This window comes from Ranitomeya imitator, chromosome 6, assembly GCF_032444005.1.
Source record: "Ranitomeya imitator isolate aRanImi1 chromosome 6, aRanImi1.pri, whole genome shotgun sequence".
Classification (NCBI taxonomy): Eukaryota; Metazoa; Chordata; class Amphibia; order Anura; family Dendrobatidae; genus Ranitomeya; species Ranitomeya imitator.
Window position 1 is genome coordinate 212,752,384 of NC_091287.1, and position 21,194 is coordinate 212,773,577.

At 43.9% G+C, this 21,194-nt stretch overlaps 1 protein-coding gene across 2 annotated transcripts in view; it reads right to left on the bottom strand.

Moving 5' to 3' along the window:
• COL15A1 (collagen type XV alpha 1 chain) overlaps positions 1-21,194 on the bottom strand; it is a 1,189,398-nt gene that overhangs the window by 381,820 nt on the left and 786,384 nt on the right. For both annotated transcript variants that reach the window (XM_069730463.1, XM_069730464.1), the window contains one exon: positions 1,684-1,758. In XM_069730463.1, coding sequence (XP_069586564.1) covers positions 1,684-1,758 — 75 coding nt within the window. The remainder of the gene's footprint in view (positions 1-1,683; positions 1,759-21,194) is intronic.

Here is a 21,194-nt window from a genome sequence, read left to right on the forward strand (position 1 = left end):
TATGTATAAAAGCAAAGGCTGTAGGGCTCTCCAGAGCACACTGGGAAACGAGCTCGTTTTCCGGTGTGCTCTGGAGAGCCCTACAGTCTTTGCTTTGATACATATGGAATAATAAAGTACCAAGTTTTATTCAAGCATTTCTGGAGCTGGAACAAAGTTTTTTTTCTTCTTTCCTGTTGCTACTACGTGGATCAGCGTGGAGGTTCTGTGCACCTGTGGCTGCCTGGTGAGCTGGCTCTTTTTTTGTTTTTCTTTACTTCTTACAAAGATAGTGGGGCCATTCTTCATCAATGGAAAACTCAATGCCACTATCTGATATCTGAAATTGCTACATGATGATGTGTTGCCTTCTTTATGCACTGAAGAAGGCAGGTTCCCTGAGTTTTTCCAGCAAGATGGTGCACCACCTCATTATGGGTGCCAGGCCCGAGCATTCCTACATGAACAGTTTCCTGGAAAGTGGATTGGTCATCATGGGCCAGTTGAATGGCCACCAGGGTCTCCCGATCTGACCCCCTTAGACTTTTATCCTTGGGGTCATCTGAAGGCAATTCTCTATGCTGAGAAGATGTGAGATGTGCAGCATCTGAAACAACAGCTACAGGAAGCCTGTGGTGGCATTTCTTCTGCGGTGTTGCTATCCTTGTGTCAAGAGTGGAAGGAGAGGATTGCATTGACAGTCCAATACAATGGGCAGCACATTTTTATAAGTGGTCATAAACTTGTAAATAACTCTTGAAAGAATAAAGTTACGTTAAAACCAAGCACGTCATTGTTTTTCTTTTGAAATTCTCAATAAGTGTGATATGTCACATGTCCCTTTTCCCATTGAAAAAAATAAAGTTGGATCCAAAATATCCAAACCTTACTAACTAATCATTCACTACATTGCTTGCTGACTCCCTAGGGAAGAGGTAGTTTTTTATGCAAGATGCCTCCCAGCCATTGGCTTTGAGCCATCTTGCAGGTGTACTACTTACGCGAAATCCCACTTGGCAATAAGATGGTCATCTAGCAAAATGAGCACACTGCCCTTTTAAGAACGGGGAAGCGTGGGCATACGCATACTAGGTGTGCCGTGGCACTGCGGCGCTCTCACACAAAAGTACGAAGTGACACGGAAGCAGAAGAATGCCGTGGACCATGCTGCATAGCTGGCGTGGTGAGTAAGCCGGCATCCCTGCATGGAGGGGGAAGTGGACACCATGCAGGTAATCGGGCTCTCTGCCTGCAGCTGTAAGATTCCATAGCAAAAATCTGATGATAGGTTCCCTCTTTGAAATTTCAAAGAAAGAAGAAGTCAACACTCTGTCCAGTAAAACACTTTTTTTTTTTTTTTTTACAATCCTTAAAACCTGGATGCAGGAAGGCACAGGCCCAAAAGACGGTCCTTCTTTTGTAACTGCACCCTCCTGCATCTATGTTTTAAGGATTGTTAAATAAACAAGTATTTTACCAGAGAGTGCTACCTTCTTCATTCTTTGAAATTTCATGAAACTTTTCCAATGCGGTGAAGCACCCGGAGTTCCCAAAAAAATTGCAAAGTGTGTTCGGATATTCTCCCATGTTGTGAGAGTCACGAATGGTGCAGGTTCTTTTCGCTTTTGTGCACATTGTTAGGTTTCCTTAACCTTGTGTGTCATGTAAAATATTATATGCAGAGCATCTACCACATTTTCTCACTTCTTGAAGGGTCACCAAAGGCCCAGGAGGTCCAGGTGGTCCGATAATGCTTTTTCCATCTTGTCCTCTCTCACCCTACATGGAATAAAGAAATTATTAACACATGATTCTAATGTCAAGTTTTCCGTTACATTTGAGCACTCTAAAATGGAACAATAAAGTTATTTCCCTTTCACACTTGACAACAAATCTAGAAGAAGTGTGAAGAAAATCTTATATATCATATTAAAACACCCAATGCATAACAGAGTACAGTATAACACAAATATAATGACAATATGGACAAATTCATTCATGCTCCACAACGTAGGGCCACAGTGAAAGATGCAAGGAGATCAAAGGGAGCACAATCCTTCAGATCAAGAAGAATCATTACCTTCATATTATTCTCTTCAAAAAATGGGTAAAGCAATTTCAGACATTTTTATGCCTGCAATTGACATTATACTATAGCCTATCCAAGCCTTACTGTGTCACAAGTAATAGAGCATAAAAAAAAGAATCATGACGATTGATCAGAGGGCATCAGACATGGAGGACTCCATGCTATCCTTAAGATAAAATACAGTGCCTTGGAAAGTATTTGGCTCCCTGGAACTTTTCAATCTTTTCCCACATATCATGCTTTAAATAAAGATACCAAATGTAAACTTTTGGTGAAGAATCAACAACAAGTGGAACACAATTGTGAACTTGAACAAAATGTATTGCTTATTTAAAATTTTTGTGGAAATTCAAAAACTGAAGAGTGGGGCGTGCAATATTATTTGGCTCCTTTACTTTCAGTGCAGCAAACTCACTCCAGAAGTTCAGTGTGGATCTCTGAATGATCCACTGTTGTCCTAAATACTTAATGATGATAAATATAATCCACCTGTGTGTAATCAAGTCTCTGTATAAATGCACCTGCTCTGTGATAGTCTCAGGGTTCTGTTTGAAGCACAGAGAGTATCATGAAGACCAAGGAACACAACAGGGAGGTCCGTGATACTGTTGTGGAGCAGTTTAAAGCTGGATTTGGATACAAAATGATTTCCAAAACTTTAAATATCCCAAGGAGCACTGTGCAAGCAATCATATTGAAATGTTAGGAGTATCATACCACAGTAAATCTACCAAGACCAGGTCGTCCCTCTAAACTTTCATCTCAAACAAGGAGAAGACTAATCAGAGATGCAGCCAAGAGGCCCATGATCACTCTGGATGAACTGCAGAGATCTACAGCTGAGGAGGGACAGTCTGTCCACAGGACAACAATCAGTCGTACACTGCACAAATCTGACCTTCATGGAAGAGCGGTAAGAAGAAAGCCATTTCTTAAAGATATCCATAAACAGTGTCATTTAAAGTTTGCAACAAGCCACCTGGGAGACACACCAAACATGTGGAAGAAGGTGCTCTGGTCAGATGAAACCAAAATCGAACTTTTTGGCAACAATGCCAAATGATATGTTTGACGTAAAGGCAACACAGCTCATCACCCTGAACACACCATCCCCACTGTCAAACATGGTGGTGGCAGCATCATGGCTTGGGCCTGCTTTTCTTCAGCAGGAACAGGGAAGATGGTTAAAATTGATGGGAAGATGGATGGAGCCAAATACAGGACCATTCTTGAAGAAAACCTGTTGGAGTCTGCAAAAGACCTGAGACTGGGATGGAGATTTGTCTTCCAACAAGACAATGATCCCAAACAAAGCAAAATCTACAATGGAAGCGTATCCAGGTGTTAGAATGGCCAAGTCAAAGTCCAATCGAGAATCTGTGGAAAGAGCTGAAAACTGCTGTTCACAAACGATCTCCATCAAACCTCACTGAGCTCGAGTTGTTTGCCAAGGAAGAATGGGCAAGAATTTCAGTCTCTCGATGTACAAAACTGATAGAGACATACAGCTGCAAGTCCCTTGGGGTAATAGCAGCAAAAGGTGGCGCAACAAAGTATTAAGTTAAAGGGGCCGAATAATATTGCATGCCCACTTTTCAGTTTTTGAATTTCTACAAAAATTTAAAATAAGCAATAAATTTTGGTGATTCTTCACCAAACATTTATATTTGGTATCTTTATGTTTGAAGCATGCTATGTGGGTGAAGGTTGAAAACTTTCAGGGAGCCGAATTCTTTCGCAGGGCACTGTATAACAGAAAAATGACAACTTTGTCACTTAAAGCACCACTCCAGCATTTTGTTTTTTGTCAGAGGTGGAGTGGTGCTTTAAATGTAAGCCCCCTGCCTCTGGTCAGTTACTCACCCTCCAGCGTCTTGCCTATTTTTCGGTGCCACTCTGGTGTCGCAGTGCCATCTTGTGATATTAGCTTCACAAGCTATGTCACGAGATCTCAATTCAAGTCTGAGAGCCAGAAAGAGGCTCTCAAAGACTTGTATTGAAAAGTGACATCTGTGCAGCTCCATGAAACACTGGAGCTGCAGGCAGATCACTTTCCGCTGGACACCGACGAGAATGGAGGCAAAAACTGATGAAAATGCCAGAAGCAGAATATTAGTGATGAGCAAGTATATTCGTTGCTTGGGTTTTCCCGAGCACACTCAGGTGGGCTCCGAATATTTGTAACTGCTCGGAGATTTAGTTTTCATTGCCTCAGCTGCATGATTTACAGCTGATAGGCAGCTTGAATACATGTGGGGATTCCCTAGCAACCAGGCAACCCCCACATGTACTCAGGCTGGCTAGCAGCTGTAAATCATGATGCTGCGTCAGCAAAAACTAAATCTCTGAGCAGTTATAAATACTCGGAGACCACCCGAGTGTGCTTGGGAAAGCCCGGAGCAACCAGTACTCGCTCATCACTAGTGAATATCAGACAGGGAAAAGGGACATACTTTTAAAGCACCACTCCAAGCAGTGAAATAATAGAAAAGAAAAAAACGCTAGAGTGGTGCTTTAACAGAAAACTGGATGACATTGAAAAAAGCAGCCAACGAAACAACCTACGCCTAATAGGAGAAACTGAATCAGTAAAAGGTTTATTACAATTCAGCTCAACATGGCTCCCAATAGCGCTATAAAACTCAGACTCTCTAACTGCCTAAAGAGTCCACTAACAACTACTTAACTGCCAAGACAAGATTAAAATTCTTGATGCTTGCAGAAAAAGTTCACATATTCAATACAATGGACATCTAATCTTTGCCAACTTTTCTGCAAGGTGCAAAGCCTAATCACTAGTTAGCTTAAAACCCTTTTTGAAAAAGACATGCATTTGGCACAACTCCAAGTATCCCTAAGTGGAAAACTCCACTTCTTTGAAAATCCAATTGCTGTGTCGACTAAACTTCAAGCCCTTTCTAAGGCCTCCTCACTAGAGTTGAGCGAATTTGTTCGGATTTGGTCACGGAATCTGAATTTGACATATTCGGGCCATATTTGAGCCCTATTCGTGCCGAATGTATGTTAGATGATCGGTTCCAAACATTTGGTAATTTCTACTTCTATTGACTCTAATGATATTCAGCTGTGTTCGATGAATATTGCCAAACGATATTCGATGCTGATCGTATTCGGAACCGAGTCAAAACAAATTCGCTCAACTCTACTTCTCACTGATTATCTGAACTGGATGATTAACATAAAAGTACACTTTTTCCTTGGAAATTGACTTTTCCCTTTACTAAATCTTTATGTCATTAACTTAAATATTTCTAGTTCTCCTGAATGCCGTGCCTGAGTGGGTTGTCCCACACAAGATTTATTTCTTATCTAAATATTATATGTTGTATTGTTCTCTTGGTTGGCTCAGGTATGGAAGGGAGGAGAGGATGGGGATCCTCTCTGGCATATCTTTAAGGAATGAAGTATGGTTTTGTTATTCCTGGCGTTGTAGAACCCATTTGCACGGGTAGGGCCAAATAGACCAGAATACATGGTAATTAAAGAGTAATTTGGCCACCTATTGTTATAGGTTAAATGGTGAATAACACAGAAAGAACCACACATTAACACAAGATCACTTACACTGTTAACTTGTAAAGTGAATGGTCTAAATTCATCAGTTAAAGGGAACCTGTCATGTAAAAAGCACTATTAACCTTCTGATATGGGGTTTATCTGTAGGTCAATAGCATTCTGAAGCTGCCCAGCGCCTGAACTGAGATTCCAACAATCAGGAGAAACTTTATTCCTCCTGGAAGCCTCAGGCTTTCAGTCATGGGTTGGGTGGGCATGGCTTCAGTAAACGCTCAATGCATAGTGATAGGCAGCTGTAACCATGCACCATCACTAACTGACAGCTGAGTGGCCCATTTGAGTGGAAAATGGATGTGATTACATACCTGAATTTCAGGTTGACAACCAATTTCTTTTCACTTTGAAATATTCAAACAAAATGTTTATTTTTAAAGGTCATCCAGAAGTTTCAGTACCGGACACCTACAGTTAGGTCCATATATATTTGGACAGAGACAACATTTTTCTAATTTTGGTTATAGACATTACCACAATGAATTTTAAACAAAACAATTCAGATGCAGTTGAAGTTCAGACTTTCAGCTTTCATTTGAGGGCATCCACATTAAAATTGGATGAAGGGTTTAGGAGTTTCAGCTCCTTAACATGTGCCACCCTGTTTTTAAAGGGACCAAAAGTAATTGGACAGATTAAATAATTTTAAATAAAATGTTCATTTTTAGTACTTGGTTGAAAACCCTTTGTTGGCAATGACTGCCTAAAGTCGTGAACTCATGGACATCACCAGATGCTGTGTTTCCTCCTTTTTGATGCTCTGCCAGGCCTTCACTGTGGTGGTTTTCAGTTTCTGTTTGTTTGTGGGTCTCTCTGTCTGAAGTTTAGTCTTTAACAAGTGAAATGCATGCTCAATTGGGTTGAGACTTGGCCATTCAAGAATATTCCACTTCTTTGCTTCAATAAACTCCTGGGTTGTTTTGGCTTTATGTTTTGGGTCATTGTCAATCTGTAGTATGAAACGACGACCAATCAGTTTGGCTGCATTTGGCTGGATCTGAGCACACAGTATGGCTCTGAATACCTCAGAATTCATTTGGCTGCTTCTGCCCTGTGTCACGTCATCAATAAACACTAGTGACCCAGTGCCACTGGCAGCCATGCATGCCCAAGCCATCACGCTGCCTCAGCCATGTTTTACAGATGATGTGGTATGCTTTGGATCATGAGCTGTACCACGCCTTCACCATACTTTTCGCTTTCCATCATTCTGGTAGAGGTTGATCATGGTTTCATCTGTCCAAAGAATGTTCTTCCAGAACTGTGCTGGCTTTTTTAGATTTTTTTTAGCAAAGTCCAGTCTAGCCTTTTTATTCTTGATGCTTATGAGTGGCTTGCACCGTGCAGTGAACCTTCTGTATTTACTTTCATGCAGTCTTCTCTTTACGGTAGATTTGGATATTGATACGCCTACCTCCTGGAGAGTGTTGTTCACTTGGTTGGCTGTTGTGAAGGGGTTTCTCTTCACCATGGAGATTATTCTGCGATCATCCATCACTGTTGTCTTCCGTGGGCGCCCAGGTCTTTTTGCATTGATGAGTTCACCAGTGCTTGCTTTCTTTCTCAGGATGTACCAAATGGTAGATTTTGCTACTCCTAATATTGTAGCAATTTCTCAGATGTTTTTTTTTTCTGTTTCCGCAGCTTAAGGATGGCTTGTTTCACCTGCATGGAGAGTGCCTTTGACCACATGTTTACTTCACAGCAAATCCTTCCAAATGCAAGCACCACACCTCAAATCAACTCCAGGCTTTTTATCTGCTTAATTGAGAATGACATAACGAAGGGATTGCCCACACCTCTCCATGAAATAGCCTTGGAGTCAATTGTCCAATTACTTTTGGTCCCTTTAGAAACAGGGTTGCACATGTTAAGGAGCTGAAACTCCTAAACCCTTCATCCAATTTTAATGTGGATACCCTCAAATGAAAGCTGAAAGTCTGAACTTCAACTGCATCTGAATTGTTTTGTTTAAAATTCATTGTGGTAATGTATATAATCAAAATTAGAAAAATGTTGTCTCTGTCCAAATATATATGGACCTAACTGTATGCAACGCTCCTTTTTGTGTAGGGCCTATGTCTTAAAATAATTTAATTCCCCAACTAAACATATAAGAGAACCATATTCCAAAGTGTCTATTAGAAATGCTCTAATCTGTTAGACCCTGATACTAGCTAATGTGCAGTTAAAACTTCCCTGGAGAGCCCTTAATGGAGGAAACACGTCAAGAGTGACTTAGGGAAAATATAGGGGTTCCTATACAGGTGCACTGCACTTGTTAGGGCGAGAGACTTCAGGGAACCAGAGCTTTAATAGGGTGAAAATAGGGTAAGAGAACATTTATGGTAATGCCTGAATTGGACATTATGGCAATCCTGGCAAATGCCCGAAGGGTCTGTCTGGTCGTGGGCCGCCTTGTCTGCTACATTGTTAACAGAATCAGTGTTCTAAAGACACTCATTGTTAAGAGTTGTGACGGAGCACAAAGTCACTGACTCTGTCACTTACCCCAGCAGGCTAAGGGTATCATTAGAAATATTGGTCTTGTAAATAATCTTGCTTTTCCTCCATCCAGGGTAATATTAGTGATATAGTCCATCTGGTGCTTGGGGACGGGCCTGTGTGATTTTAAATGCCAGGACTGAATTTCCTATCCAGTCCGTGCCTGCTATGAAGGAACAATACCCTTTAGCCATACTGGACTGCAGACATTGGTGAGATTGTTAATTCCGAGTGTCAGATCAAATTTACACAGACGGGTTTGTTGTTTATATGATGTTTTTGTCGATTGATGGTAATCAGCTTTGAACAATAATAAAGCCATATGCAGTATAGAACTATCCACGTCACTGATACCTTTTATCTGTGCCTTAAAGGGAACCTGTCACCTGAATTTGGCGGGACTGGTTTTCGGTCATATGGGCGGAGTTTTCGGGTGTTTGATTCACCCTTTCCTTACCCGCTGGCTGCATGCTGGCCGCAATATTGGATTGGATTACAGTGATTGGCTTGCTTTCTGCGGCGTCACAGGGGCTATAAAGGGGCGTGCACGCTGACCGCCATCTTACTTCTGCCGATCTTAGCATAGGGAGAGGTTGCTGCAGCTTCATCAGAAGAAGGGATATAGTTAGGGAGGGAAGATTAACCCCGAAACTGCTTGTGCTGTAGCGATTTCCACTGTCCAACACCACCTTTTCTTTGCAGGGACAGTGGAGTTTATTTTTTTGTGCATCAGCTCTGTAGCTTATTAGGCTGCCCTATAAGGCTCCCTGATAGCTGCATTTCTGTTTGTACGCCACTGTGCAAACCAACTGCTTTTTTAAAAGCAAAAATCCTGTTGTTCCTTTCTGCACAGTTCTCTTGTTTCTTTGTCCACACTTTTGTGTGCAGTGAAGCAGTCCTTTTTATTGCTGCCATACTTGTCCTGAGATTATTATAGGGAGATTGAAAATGTACTACAGCCCTTTTTTTTATATATATATCTTCCAGCCACGTTCTGCCACTTACATTGTGTAGTGTAATACACTGGGCCTGCATTTTGTTGCAGTCTCCCCCAAATAAAAGGGAGATTTAAATTGGCACTAAGTGGATCTACGTCACAGTTATGTTAGTTTGTCGTACATCTTCCAGCCACGTTCTGCCACTTACATTGAGTAGTGTAATACACTGCGCCTGAGTTTTGTTGCAGTCTCCCCCCCCAAAAAGGGAGATTAAAATTCTCCACAAGTTTATATACACCTTCTACCTTGTTTCACAGTACCATATAATGGTCGTTATTTTGGTTAGATTTTTCCAAAAATGAGAAAATCTGGTGGAAGAGGCCGTGGGCGGGCGTTAACAGCTGGTAGTGATGGTGGTGTTGGTGGAGCATCTGGTGGTAGTGGGAAAAGCGAAATAGCACCAAAGGCTCGAGGTGGTGAGCCAGCGTCATAGTCTGGCTACACAAGGCCTCGAAGGCTCCCTTATCTGGGAGTAGGAAAACAGGTTTTAAAGCCGGAGCAGCAGGAAAAAAAATTGGCTTTCCTTGCTGACTCAGCCTCTAGCTCTTTCGCCTCCTCTTCAGAAGGTTTGAAATCTAAAAGCATCGAGTCGTCAGTGGATGCTCCCGGTCAGGAACAAGTCGCTTCCTTATGTCCTTCACCCAAACCAAAAGTGAAGGATGCGGCAGGCGACACTACAGTTTACTCCATGGAGCTCTTTACACATACCGTGCCTGGGTTAGAGAGGGAAACTATTAAAAGCCCATGACAAGATGAATCGGACATGGAGTGCACAGATGCACAGCCACAGCTAGATTATTATGCTGTTCCATTGACTCAGATCACTACATTGCCCTCGCAGTGTACTAAGCCAGAATCTGACCCTGATGAGACTATGGTACCCCATCACGAACGCTATAGCACCTTACACGGTGACACAGAGGAAGGTGCACATGACATTGAAGAGAAGGTGATAGATGACCCAGTTGTTGACCCAGATTGGCAGCCATTGGGGGAAGAGGCTGCCGCTGCCAATAGCTCAGAAGCGGAGGAGGAGGATCCGCAGCAGCCATCTACATCTCAACAGCTTTCATCTGGCAGGCCCGTATCTGTCCAAAAATGTTTGTCAAATCAAAAAACAGTTTTAGGACAGCGTGGCCATCTGGTGAAAGTAGCACAGCGTGCAATGCCTGAAGGTAATTCATAGTAGGAAGAGTGCAGTGTGGGCATTTTTAAACAAAGATCCGAATGATGAGTGCAAAGTTATCTGTAAGAAGTGCTCAAAGACCTTTAGCAGAGGGAAGAATATCCAAAGTTTAAACACAACGTGCATGCGTAGACATTTAACCAGCATGCACTTGCAAGCCTGGACTAACTACCAAACGTCCAGTACCATTGGTGCACCAGCTCAGATTGAAGGTAGTCAGCAACGCTACATTGCTTCCCTCACAGTAAGCCCACCGGTTAGGACACCACCAGCAGCAAATGTGGAGGTATCGTCGGAAGGCCAAGCAGTCAGGGAATCACAAGGTTCTTGGTAGGAAACACTGTAGGTAGGCCAACATCAAGAATACTATCACCAACCCTCTCTCAATCTGCCATGTCCACCACCACCCCTGCTAGTTCCACCATATGCAGCTCTCCCGTCCAGCTCACCCTACAAGAGACTCTCGTTAGGAAAAGAAAGTACTCATCCTCTCATCCGCGTACACAGGATTTGAACGCCCACATTGCTAGACTAATCTCGTTAGAGATGATGCCCTACCGTTTGGTTAAAATCGAAGCTTTCAAAGCCCTGATGGCCTACGCAGTGCCACGCTATGACCTACCCAGTCGACACTTCTTTGCGAGAAAAGCCATCCCAGCCCTCCACCAGCATGTCAAAGACCGCATTGTCCATGCACTGAGGCAATCAGTCAGTAGAAAGGTGCACCTCACAACAGATGCATGGACCAGTAGGCATGGCCAGGGACATTACGTGTCCATCATGGCGCACTGGGTTAATGTGGTGGATGCAGGGTCCACAGGGGACAGCCATAGTGGGACAGTTCTGCCTATCCCACAGTCTAGGAAACAGTTGGCTGTAGGCGTTCGCCACCCCTCCTTCTCCTCCAGAAGTGAAAGCCCATCCACAGAGCGCAGTCGCACGACCACTCCATCTGCAACTGCCAGTGTTGCACACGAGGTGTCCCATTATGGAACAGCTAATGGTAAGCGTCAGCAGGCTGTGCTAGAAATGAAGTGTTTGGGCGACAACAGACACACCGCAGAAGTACTGGCCGAGTACTTGCAGCAAGAAACTCAGTCATGGCTGTGCAGTGTACATCTTGAGGCAGGCAAGGTAGTCAGTGATAATGGAAGGAATTTTATGGCTGCCATAGCCCTTTCACAACTGAAACACATTCCTTGCCTGGCTCACACCTTGAACCTGGTGGTGCTGTGCTTCCTGAAAAATAATCCGGAGTTCCAAGCCCTGCTCCTGAAGGTGCAAACACTTTGCTCGCACATCCGCCGGTCGCCCCTACACTCCAGCCGTATGCAGAACCATCAGCGATCGCTGAATCTTCCCCAGCACCGCCTAATAATCGGCGTTGCAACAAGGTGGAACTCCACACTGCACATGCTTCAGAGGCTGTGCGAACAGAGGCGTGCTGTCATTTATTCGTGGAAGGATACACATACACGGGCAGGCAGTTGGATGGCAGACATGGAGTTGTCTGGTGTACAGTGGTCGAAGCTCCAAGACCTCTGTCAAGTCTTTCAGTGTTTTGAGGAATGCACACGGCTGGTAAGTGCAGACGACGCCATCATAAGCATGAGCATCCCACTAATGCGTCTGCTGATGCAAAGTGTGACACACATCAAGGAGCAGGCATCTGAAGCCGAGGAGGAGGGAAGCCTTGATGACAGTCAGCCTGGTCTGGTCTGGTCAGGGAACTCTCCTGGACGAGGTGGAGGAGGAGGATGATGATGGGGGTGAATATTTATGGGAGGAGGATGCTTCTCAGGGGGCAATAGAAACTGGTGGCGTTGCAAGGTCAGGTACAGGGTTTTTGCGGGCCACAAGTGAAGTTTATTTGCAAGAAAGTGCTCCTCAACCCAGCAAAAGCAGTGAATTGAAACCTGGAACAATGGCCCACATGGCAGAGTATGTCTTGCGTATCCTAAAAAGGGACCCCCCGCATTATCAAAATGATGACTGATGACGATTACTGGTTGGCCTGCCTCCTGGATCCACGAAACAAAGGAAAATTACAAAACACCATGCCACATGAGAACCTGGAGCAAATATTGGTTACCAAGCAAGCAACTCTTGTAGACCGTTTGGTTCAAGGCATTCCCAGCACACAGCGGCGGTGATGGTTCTCACACGAGCTGTAGGGGCAACATGGCAGAGGTGTTAGAGGTGCACAAATCCGAAGTGGCGTTGGACAGAGTGGTTTTATAACCAGATTGTGGAGTGATTTCGCAATGACCGCAGACACAACAGGTACTGCTGCATCAGTTCAAAGTGACAGGAGACAGCTTTTGTCCAGTATGGTTACCAACTATTTTTCCTCCCTTATCGATGTTCTCCCTCACAGGTCATTCCACTTTGATTACTGGGCATCTAAAATAGACACCCGGCCTGAATTGGCAGAATATGCATTACAGGAGCTGGCTTGCCCAGCTGCTAGTGTGCTCTCAGAAAGAGTCTTCAGTGCTGCTGGTTCAATACTGACCAAAAAAGGACATGTCTGGCTACCCGAAATGTTGATGATCTAACCTTCATTAAAATGAACCAATCATGGATTTCAAGTTATTTTGCCCCAACTTCCCCTGCTGACACGTAGCTTGCCTGAAAAATGTCTTGCTTTTGGCCTCCTCTTACTGACTTCTCCAATTCCTCCATTTGCAGCTGCTGAATGTCCACCATAGGCCATTTTTATACCTCCCTAAATGGGCTGACTCCTCCCACAGGGCTGTGGTCACCACTTGGCGCAAGCACCCGTGCGAGTGCCGTTTGCCTGGACAGGTGGGTGTGCCCACTTTTGGGTGACGGCACTGGCACAGGGTCCCTCATAGTACAATTTAGGCTACTTTCACACTAGTGTCGAAATCGGCAGCGGATGCATTTTCTGGCGCATCCGCTGCCCCATTGTGAGGTACGGGAGGTGGGGGCGGAGTTCCGGCCGCGCGGTCGGAAAAAGCGGTCCGTCGGCAGCAAAAAACGTTACATTTCACGTTTTTTACTTTCGGCGGTCCGCCACAACATGGCGCAACCGTCGCACGATGGTTGCGATGTGTGGCAATGCGTCACAATGCGTCGCTAATGTTAATCTAAGGGGCAAAAACACATCCTGCAAACAACTTTGCAGGATGCGTTTTTTTAGCCATAAACGACGCATTGCGACGTATTGCAAAAAACACCAGTGTGAAAGTCGCCTTAGCGTCTCTGATGGTGGTGGTGCACAATCAACGTCAGACACACCGTCGTAATATGAGGGGCCCTGTGCCAGTACCGCCGCCCACGAGAGAGTGTTCTCCCCCAGCTCGGACCTGCAAAACTTACCTCTCCCTGATCCACCACTGTGTAGTCTGTGCTGTTAAATCCTTCAATGGCACTGCCAATACAAATTTGTTGAAATGATAGATGATAGTAAAAATATACAGGGGCCCTGGCCTCCATTTAGACCAGTTAATACTTTGTGCCAACTACCACTGTCTCCTACTCAGCAGAGGAGCCCACCCCTGTACCTAGCTATGCCACCAGTTTATTTATGAACTTTTTTTTGGCTGACATTTAGCCCACTTTATTATTTAGGCCTACTAACTGTGTCAGCCACTTATTACAGTTGTCCTCCACTGAACAAAGCAATGCCACCTGTGTACTCCTGTTACCAATTGTGAACTGCATTTAGCCTACTTTTTTATTTTAGGCCTAGTAACTGTGTCAGCCTCTCATTACAGTTGTCCTACGCTGACCAAAGCTATGCTGCCTGTGTACTCCTGTTACCAATTTTGAACTGCATATAGCCTACTTACTTATTTGGGCCTAGTAACTGTGTCAGCCTCTCATTACAGTTGTCCTCCACTGAACAAAGCAATGCAGCCAGTTTAGTCCTGTTAGCAATTTTGAACTGCATTTAGCCTACTTTCTTATTTGGGCCTACTAACTGTGTCTGCCCCTCATTACAGTTGTCCTCCACTAAACAAAGCTATGCCGCCTGTTTAGTCCTGTTAGCAATTTTGAACTGCATTTAGCCTACTTTCTTATTTGGGCCTACTAACTGTGTCTGCCCCTCATTACAGTTGTCCTTTGCTGAACAAAGCAATGCCGCCAGTTTAGTCCTGTTACCAATTTTGAACTGCATTTAGCCTACTTACTTTTTGGGGCCTACTAACTGGGTCAGATTCTCATTACAGTTGTCCTCTGCTGAACAAAGCAATGCCACCTGTTTAGTCCTGTTACCAATTTTGAACTGGATTTAGCCTACTTTCTTATTTGGGCCTATATCTGTGTTTCCTCCTCATCCTGCCCATTGGCCAGCCACTGCTAGATGAGTCTGCTGGTACATTGACCCAGACCACTACATTCCCCTTGCACTCTACACAGCCAGAATCTGACCCTGCTGAAAGTCAGGTTCCCCTTCCCTCAAACTATACCACCTTACACGGGGACAAAGAGGAAGGTGCAGATGAAAGTGCAGGTTCCTTCATCAGGTGGGGGGGCCATACTCGTTGGCACTGGCACAGAGCCGCTCATAGTACGCAAACGTGTCTCTGGCAGTGGGAGGCGCCGCCCGCCGTCAAACACACCGCCGTACTATGAGGGGCCCTGTGCCAGTGCCAACTAGTGGGCCCCCCCTGCTTGCTCAGGAATGCAGCACTTGCAAAGTTGAAATACTTACCTCTCCCTGCTCCACCGCCGTGACGTATTCCGCGTTTCCTGGGCCCACGAAAATCTTAAGCCAGCCCTACCCCCCACAACTTTAGCCAAATGAGCCCCTGTTTTCAAAGCCTAACTATTATTATAAAGTAAATTAAGATTGACAAGCTTAAGAAATACGAATTGATGTTTTTGGCATTAAAATGGGCACTGTAGGTGTTTTCCTGTCCTCCACTCACTGCCGACTTTGATTCCCCATTGACTTGCATTGGGTTTCGTGTTTCGGCCGACCCCCGACTTTTCGCAATAATCGACCGATTTCACCTGACCCGACTTTTGAGAGAGTCGGGTTTCGCAAAACCCGACTCGATCCTAAAAAAGTAAAAGTTGCTCAACTCTACTTTCAACCAGTACAAATGCATTAACTTGGAAATGTCATTGTAACATTTAACAAGCTTAGCTGGCCATGTGGTGTGTGACACAGATACATCTTGTTTCATTTATTAATGAGGGACTCTTAAAGCCACTAAGCCTATTTTTTATAGTGGCATCAGGCGGCATTTATATTTTTAAAGAGCCATTCATTGGGTCTCCTATACTGTTAATGCCTATGCAGTGAGTGGCTGGGCTGGCAAAAATTAGGACGCACCACAATACCCCTTTCACGAAACATACAGGAGGACCTCCTGAAAAAGTGTTCCCTTTATAAGAAAGTGAGTCTCCCATAGTGTTTGCCTATGCAAGACCTGCCCTGCCCCAAAGTTACATGCATTCCAATAAGCCTTTGAGCCCATGTACTGGATGGCCACAGGAAAGCCTAGTTCACATTATTCATTTGGTACTGCCATACTGTTTGCCTATACATTGAATGCAAGGTCTGCCCTGCCCCAAAGTAACACGCACTCAATTAAGCCTTTGAGCCCATGTACTGGATGGTCAAAGGAAAACCTAATTCCCATTATTCATTTGGTACTGCCATACTGTTTGCCTATGCATTGAATGCATGGCCTGCCCTGCCCCAATATTACACGCACCCCAATAAATCTTTGAGTCCACGTACTGGATGGTCAAAGGAAAAACCTAATTCACATTATTCATTTGTTACTGCCATACTGGTTGCCTATGCATTGAATGTGAGGTCTCCCCTGCCCCAAAGTTACATGCACCCCAATAAGCCGTTGAGTCCACGTACTGGATGGCCACATGAAAGCAAAGTTCACATTAATATAATTTTTTGTCACATAAAGATTGCCCATGAAGTGAATACAAGGCCTGCCCCAAATCTGCACGCACTCCAATCATCCAAGGAAGAAATGTGGAAGATGGCCTCCGAATAATATTTTCCCAGTTTAACACTAGAAGTCCCAGAGAGGGGTCATTTAACATTTCTACAATATACAATGAGGTGGGGAAGATATAAAGTACAGGTGTGTGTACACAATGATGTATTTACATTGATGGTCCAGCCATCTTCACGGAGTGGGGGGTACATAGAAATAGTGAATGAGCTACACACACACAAACATAAAATGACTTGAATTAGTGAACGTGATAGGCTGCTCTGATGTGCTTTGAGGGAGCGCCTAAAACTGTGCAAGTTGGGGCTGGTCCCAATTTCTTGGGGTACAGCATTCTATATGACTGTCGCAAGATGGGAAAAATCTTGGAGTTGGGAGTGTAAGGTTTAGTGCAGATGATAGTCTTAAGTGGTTTGCTGAATGCAGTGATCAGCTAGGCAGATAAGAGAGAAATGAGGGAGGAGATGTGAGGGGGTGCCACACTGTGGAGAGCTTTGTGGGTGAGAACAAGTACTTTGAATTGGATCCTATAATGAATGGGCAGCCAGTGTAAGGTGAAGAACAGACGTGTCCGAGTAACGATTAGCCAGATGAACAACCCTGGCTGCTGCATTAAGGATGGACCGGAGAGGGGAAAGTCGAGGGAGGGGGGGGGGGGGGGTAATTAAGAGAGCATTAAATGCTCTCTGCTCACAAGCAAAGAGGATGCCTTGCTTGCGGAGAATGATGAGACGGAGCAAGGAACCATGCAGGTTGATTACACACAGCCCAGGCTCATCTCATCCCAACGTGGATTGGGTGACAATGAGAAAGAGAAGGAAGAACAGGAGCTAGTTTAATGCGCTATACACGGTACTACAAGTACAACTCTCAGACCGTCTGTTCAGCAAGGATGCCCTAAGGACAGGGAAGAGGAGAGCATGGTCTGTCATCCTTTGGTGAGGACACGGAAGTCTTCCCTGTTAGCAGTCTGGCACACATGGCTCAGCTTATTTTACGCTGCCTTTCCCGTGACTCTCGCATTTTCCAAATTTTGGGTGAGAGGCAATACTGATTGTTGACACTTCTAGACCCATGCTACAAGGAGAATTTAAATATCTTTTATTCCAGAGGCAGACAGGTGTACTAAAATGTTGGAGTACCAGAGGGCCCTTCTTGAGGAATTATTATTAAAAAAAAAAAATCACATCTGAAAACGCTGGCGGCAGAGGTCACAGTTCATTAGCCAACCAAGGAAGACAGGTGTTAAAGACACTACTCTTATCCAGCAGAGGCAGTGGAAAAGTTCTGGGAGAATTTTCTCAGACCCTCCCATCGCTCTGGCCCTAAGGTGTGTGGTATTTTCACAAGGAGTGCAACGTTTTGGAAGATGCTGAGGGAGTACCTTGCTGACCGTACCAGCATCATATGAGATTCCTCTGTGCCTTATAATTATACTAGTATCATAATTCAAAATTTCGGAGGTAAATCCTTGCCACACAGATAGGATGTCTGTTCTTAGTTTTGTAACATCATTTGAGTGATAATAATTCATACCTATTTGCTTCATATTCCTCAACTTCAGAAGCCTTTGGAATATAATGTTGTAAAAGTTAATGCAAGTTAGTAAACTAATTGTTAAGTAGTTTTTTTAAAGTAATTGTAATCTTTACTATTTCTCCATTGTGTGTGCGGCTAACCACCTCATTGATCTTATTTAGTTTCTTTGGCAAGAAAAGAACAGCTGCATCAAAAACACGTGCTTTTCCTATTAATTCATCATACTGGTAAAGTATAGGTGATATTCGGGATCTAGATAACATCGGTAGACTGTAGTCAACATAGTACTGCGACATGACCCACTGGGGTCTAGCTAGCAATTTGACAGTTTGTCCACAGCTGAATAGAGTTTTGAGAAAAAAACAGATTTTGATTCAATTACATGTTGGAAGGACAGTCTAGTGGAAACACCCATAACATGGAAGTCATGTCTATGACCACCATGCTCTCCAATAGACACATCTTCGAATGCAGCCGAAATTTCAAAATGTATAGCTTCTGTTCTACAAACTGCAGGGGCTCCTTTTTGACATCCTGGTCCAACAAGTTCAGTATTAGTAGGTGATGGATTGTCAGAAACTGGCCCAGGAACACCAAGCTTGGGTCGTTGCGAGTCATGGCCCTGTGCTCTTACACGTGCTCTTGCTCTGGCTCTTCCAGTAATGATTTAATCTAGAAGCTTCCACCTTCATAATCCACTGACAGAGTACAACACCACCCAAGCGTTCACCCTCTGCTCCTCAAGACTTTCTATCTGTGGAGTAACTGCGTCTAGGCAGATGATGATGGTGGTTAGTACTTGGTGAATTTGAGACACAGTCATGAAGCAGCCATAATAATTAGCAACAAGAGTATATTTTCAGAGATACCACATTGTAAAATATGTGGCCTGTATTTTTATTTTTTTAGCAAAATAGTGTCAATAACTAGGGTAACACCGCCAAAAAAGTTGAATGTAGGTCTGAAATGCCCAAATTTGTAGCCCACAAATAGATCAGGCGTCTGATAGAGAAACCAAAATGTTCAATATGAGGCCTGTATTTTTGTATTTTTTACTCCCAAAATACTGTATAGAATGAGGGTAACAGACAGCAAACATAGTGGAATGGAGGCCTGAAATGCCCAAATTTGTAGCCCACAGATAGATCAGGCATCTGACAGAGATACCACAATGTTCAATATGTGAACAAGCAAAAAAGCACTGCAATCTACAGTATATACGCCGTATTTAGTCCTTAGAAGGACTGTTGGTTTAGCTGGATTTGTGTCAAATCTGATGGTATACCCACACTAACTGATAAACCCCCAAATCTGACCCTATCTTGGCAGCACCTGTCCCTTATACTGTCTGAATCAGGAACTGAATGCGATGAGCAGGGTGACGCCAGGTCTCTTATAGACCTGATGATGCTGTGCGGCCAGCCAAACACTAATTCCACAACCAAGATGGCTACGGCATTACAGTGTGTAGCAGACAATCCCTGCATGTTGATTGTCTCTGTAAAGAGCGCCATTGTGCAGGTTAGGGACCCGAGGAAAACCCGGAAATGCTCGGTGCTCGCTGAGTGCCGCAAGTACAGCGATGCTCGTTACTCGCCCGAGCATTACCGAGTATGCTCGCTCATCCTTATCTACAAAGGCTAAAGTCATTGATATAGTTAATATATACTTAATCTCATGCCTTAGCGTGTTTTAAATGAGAAACGAGAAATTGGCAAGGAAGGTTTTGATTTGAGTGGAAAATAGGTTACATACAATGGAGTTAGGTGAACTGCAAATTCCTTTTCACTTTGAAATAAATAAAAGAACATTATTATTTTTGTAAAGGTCATCCAGGAGTTTCAGTTCCGAAAACCTATCCAATGCTCCATTTTTGGGTAGGGTCCATCTTCAAATTATTGCATTACCAAAACTACGGTATATATTTTTTTTCAAAATCTTACCCTTAACCCCTTTACCCCCAACGGTGGTTTGCACGTTAATGACCGGGCCAATTTTTACAATTCTGACCACTGTCCCTTTGTGAGGTTATAACTCTGGAACGCTTCAACGGATCCCAGTGATTCTGACATTGTTTTCTCGTGACATATTGTACTTCATGACAATGGTAAAATTTCTTTGATATTACCTGCGTTTATTTGTGAAAAAAACGGAAATATGGCGAAAATTTTGAAAATTTCGCAATTTTCCAACTTTGAATTTTTATGCAATTAAATTACAGAGATATGTCACACAAAATACTTAATAAGTACATTTCCCACATGTCTACTTTACATCAGCACAATTTTGGAACCAAAATTTTTTTTTTGTTAGGGAGTTATAAGGGTTAAAAGTTGACCAGCAATTTCTCATTTCTACAACACCATTTTATTTTAGGGACCACATCTCATTTGAAGTCATTTTGAGGGGTCTATATGATAGAAAATACCCAAGTGTGACACCATTCTAAAAACTACACCCCTCAAGGTGCTCAAAACCATATTCAAGAAGTTTATTAACCCTTCTGGTGCTTCACAGGAATTTTTTGAATGTTTAAATAAAAATGAACATTTAACTTTTTTTCACAAAAACTTTAAAGGGAAGATGCAAACTCGGCTTTGGGAAAATGGCCGCCGCGATCTCTAATGCGCACGCGCGGCATCCCGCGGCCATTTTCCTGAAGCCCCGTGCAGCAGAGCACTCGATCTGCGCACGCGCGGCCCCAGGAAGATGGCCGCCCCCACCGACGAAAGGGATGACAGCGCAGATCGCGCGCTGCTTGTTCACCACTACGCCACTACGCCACCAACGTAAAGCTGAGGAAGAACCAGCGATGTCACCACGCCCTCCCGACCTGACCAGCCTGATTGACAGGCGAAAACGGCGACTTTGGTAAGTTATTTCTCAGAATAGGTGGGGAATCGGGGTACACTACATACACTATAGGAACACAGCGCAGGCCCTATTTAACAGTATTTATAGCTCAATCTCAAAAAACGGGGTGACAGGTTCCCTTTAATTCAGCTCCAATTTGTTTAATTTTACCAAGGGTAACAGGAGAAAATAGACCCCTAACATTGTTGTACAATTTGTCCTGAGCACGACAATACCCCATATGTGGGGGTAAACCACTGTTTGGGCGCATGGCAGAGCTCGGAAGCGAAGGAGCGCCATTTGACTTCAATGCAAACTTGACTGGAATTGAGATGGGACGCCATGTTTCGTTTGGAGAGCCCCTGATGTGCCTAAACATTGAAACCCCCCACAAGTGACACCATTTTGGAAAGTAGACCCCTTAAGGAACTTATCTAGATGTGTGGTGAGCACTTTGACCCACCAAGTGCTTCACAGAAGTTTATAATGTAGAA